The sequence below is a fragment of the Scylla paramamosain genome, unplaced genomic scaffold (genome assembly GCF_035594125.1).
Source record: "Scylla paramamosain isolate STU-SP2022 unplaced genomic scaffold, ASM3559412v1 Contig3, whole genome shotgun sequence".
Taxonomy (NCBI): domain Eukaryota; kingdom Metazoa; phylum Arthropoda; class Malacostraca; order Decapoda; family Portunidae; genus Scylla; species Scylla paramamosain.
In genome coordinates, this window is record NW_026973668.1 from 1,560,001 (window position 1) to 1,562,500 (window position 2,500).

General features: G+C 33.3%; 1 protein-coding gene across 2 annotated transcripts in view; it reads left to right on the top strand.

Annotated features, from left to right (window-relative positions):
* Positions 1-2,500, top strand: part of LOC135096266 (NPC intracellular cholesterol transporter 1-like) — a 32,742-nt gene that overhangs the window by 27,810 nt on the left and 2,432 nt on the right. Inside the window, exon 23 of one of the 2 annotated variants that reach the window (XM_063997636.1) lies at positions 526-659. The exons of the other annotated variant lie outside the window; for it this stretch is intronic. Within the exon in view, the coding sequence (XP_063853706.1) occupies positions 526-602 (77 nt within the window). The 3' untranslated portion in view covers positions 603-659. The remainder of the gene's footprint in view (positions 1-525; positions 660-2,500) is intronic. 2 annotated transcript variants of the gene reach the window in all.

Below are 2,500 nucleotides of genomic sequence, written 5' to 3' on the forward strand. Positions count from 1 at the left end.
ACAATTTCATTCAATCTGAGCTTTAACGAACAAATAAATAAATAAATAAATAAATAAGTCTCCCAGCTTAACAATTTTATTCAATCAGCTTGAACGAACGAAAAAAAAATGAAAAATGAAAAAAAAAACTGACCTAGCTTAATTTAAATTCATTCTCAGCGTGCAAAAACAAAAAAACAAACAAACAAACAAACAAAATTGAAAACACACACACAAACACACACACACACACACGTAGCCTAACAATCTAATTCATTCTTTCCCAGCCTAACGCACCAAACAAAAATAAACAAATAAAACAAAACAAAATAAACAAAAGAAAAAAACATTATACAACATAAAAAAAACAAAAACAAACAAACAAAAAAAAAAAACAGGAGTTCACCCAGCACCCATCCCTGCCGTTGTTGACATCCACAGCCTAACCCCCAGGCACCCCAGAGGCACCCCAGAGGCACCCCCTTAGGCACCCCACAGGTACCCCCACCCCCTCTGTAAACACTAACCCCCCTCCCCCCCCTTCAGGATCTCCAACCAACAGATTGCGTCAACAGAGGAGGGCGGAAGAATTGAACCAAGAGGAGCCAAGAGGAGCCCCATAGGTCCTGCTGGCTCTTCTCTCCCTTGGCCCTCCCTCCCTCCCTCCTCCTCCTCCCTGTGTAAGCTCCCTGTTTATCCCCTGTGTTTATTCCTCCTGTTTATTCTTTTTTTTCCTCGTTTCCTGATTCGTTTTCTTCAGTTTTCTTATTTTTTTTCTTTTTTTTCTCCTCGTCTTGTTCTTGTTATTTATTTATTTTCTTCGTTTTCTTTTTCTTCTCTTCGTCTTTTTCGCTTCTTTTCATCCTTTTTTTGTCTCCTGTTTCATGTTCCCTGTTCGTTTAGTCTCTCTCTCTCTCTCTCTCTCTCTCTCTCTCTCTCTCTCTCTCTCTCTCTCTCTCTCTCTCTCTCTCTCTCTCTCTCTCTCTCTCTCTCTCTCTCGTTTATTTTCCATCTTTCCATCTTTCTTTCTTTCTTTCTTTCTTATTCTTTCGTCCGTGATTCTTCTTCTTCTTCTTCTTCTTCTTCTTCTTCTTCTTCTTCTTCTTCTTCTTCTTCTTCTTCTTCTTCTTCTTCTTCTTCTTCTTCTTCTTCTTCTTCTTCTTCTTCATTTTCGTCTTCTTCTTCTTCTTCTCTCCTAATTTTGATTTCGTCCAAACCTAACATGACCTGACCTGACCTGTCCTAACCTTCCTTGCATCCCTTTCAGTTATTATTATTATTATCATTATTTTTATTAATTTCTTCACTATTCTGTCCAATTCTTCTTCAGTCATCCCTAAAAAAATACACACATCCTTCCGTTTTCTTTGATGCCAGTTCGTTTTCCTTTTTTTTTTATTTTCCTTCAGTAGTCTATCCAATTTTTTTCCGTTTCCTCGTATGAAAAAAAGAAGAAGAAGAAGAAGAAGAAGAAGAAAAGGAAAAGAACATAAAAATAAATAAAATAAAATAAATAGATAAATAAATAAATAAATGAAAGAAAAAAAATAATGAAACATGAACAAGAAAACGAAGGAAGAAAAAGATTGAAAAGAAAATGAGATAACTTCCGGATTTCCGTTTTCTTGGTGTTACCCCCCGTTTTCTGTTGCTGTAAAAAGAAAACGAAGAAATTTGGCTTTTTTTTTCATTATTTTCATCGCATCTTTTTTATTTATTTATTTATTTAATGATATATTTGTTTATAAAAATTGTGAAAAGTCGTTTTTTATTTGTAATTGTTTTATTTGTCGGCAAAATTATTATTACTCATCATTATTTAATTATTATTATTATTATTATTATTATTATTATTATTATTATTATTATTATTATTATTATTTGTGTGTTATGTCTCCAATTCGACGCAAAAACAAGGAAAAATGACAAAATAAGAACAAACAAACGAACGAACGACATTGATCAAGACAAGTAGAGAGAGAGAGAGAGAGAGAGAGAGAGAGAGAGAGAGAGAGAGAGAGAGAGAGAACGACAAAGAATTATGATATACAGAGATCGTGTGTGTGTGTGTGTGTGTGTGTGTGTGTGTGTGTGTGTGTGTGTGTGTGTGTGTGTGTGTGTGTGTGTTCGTCCGTCCGTCAAACAGCCAATTAATCTTCCGACAAAACTGTACTGCTTTTACAAACGTTTATAATATATTTACATTTTTGTTTTCTTCAATTTTTACACATTTTCAATTCTTTACATATTTTGACATTTATTCTACTCATGCTAGGGTTTTTTTTTACTAATATATATTCACTAGTAACTTTTTTTTCACAAATTTGCTAACTTTATCGCAAATTTGCTGACTTTTATACAAATTTGCAGACTTTTATACAAATTCGCTAACTTTTATACAAATTCGCTAACTTTTATACAAATTCGCCAACTTTTATACAAATTTGCAGACTTTTATACAAATTCGCTAACTTTATACAAATTCGCTAACTTTTATACAAATTTGCTGACTTTTATACAA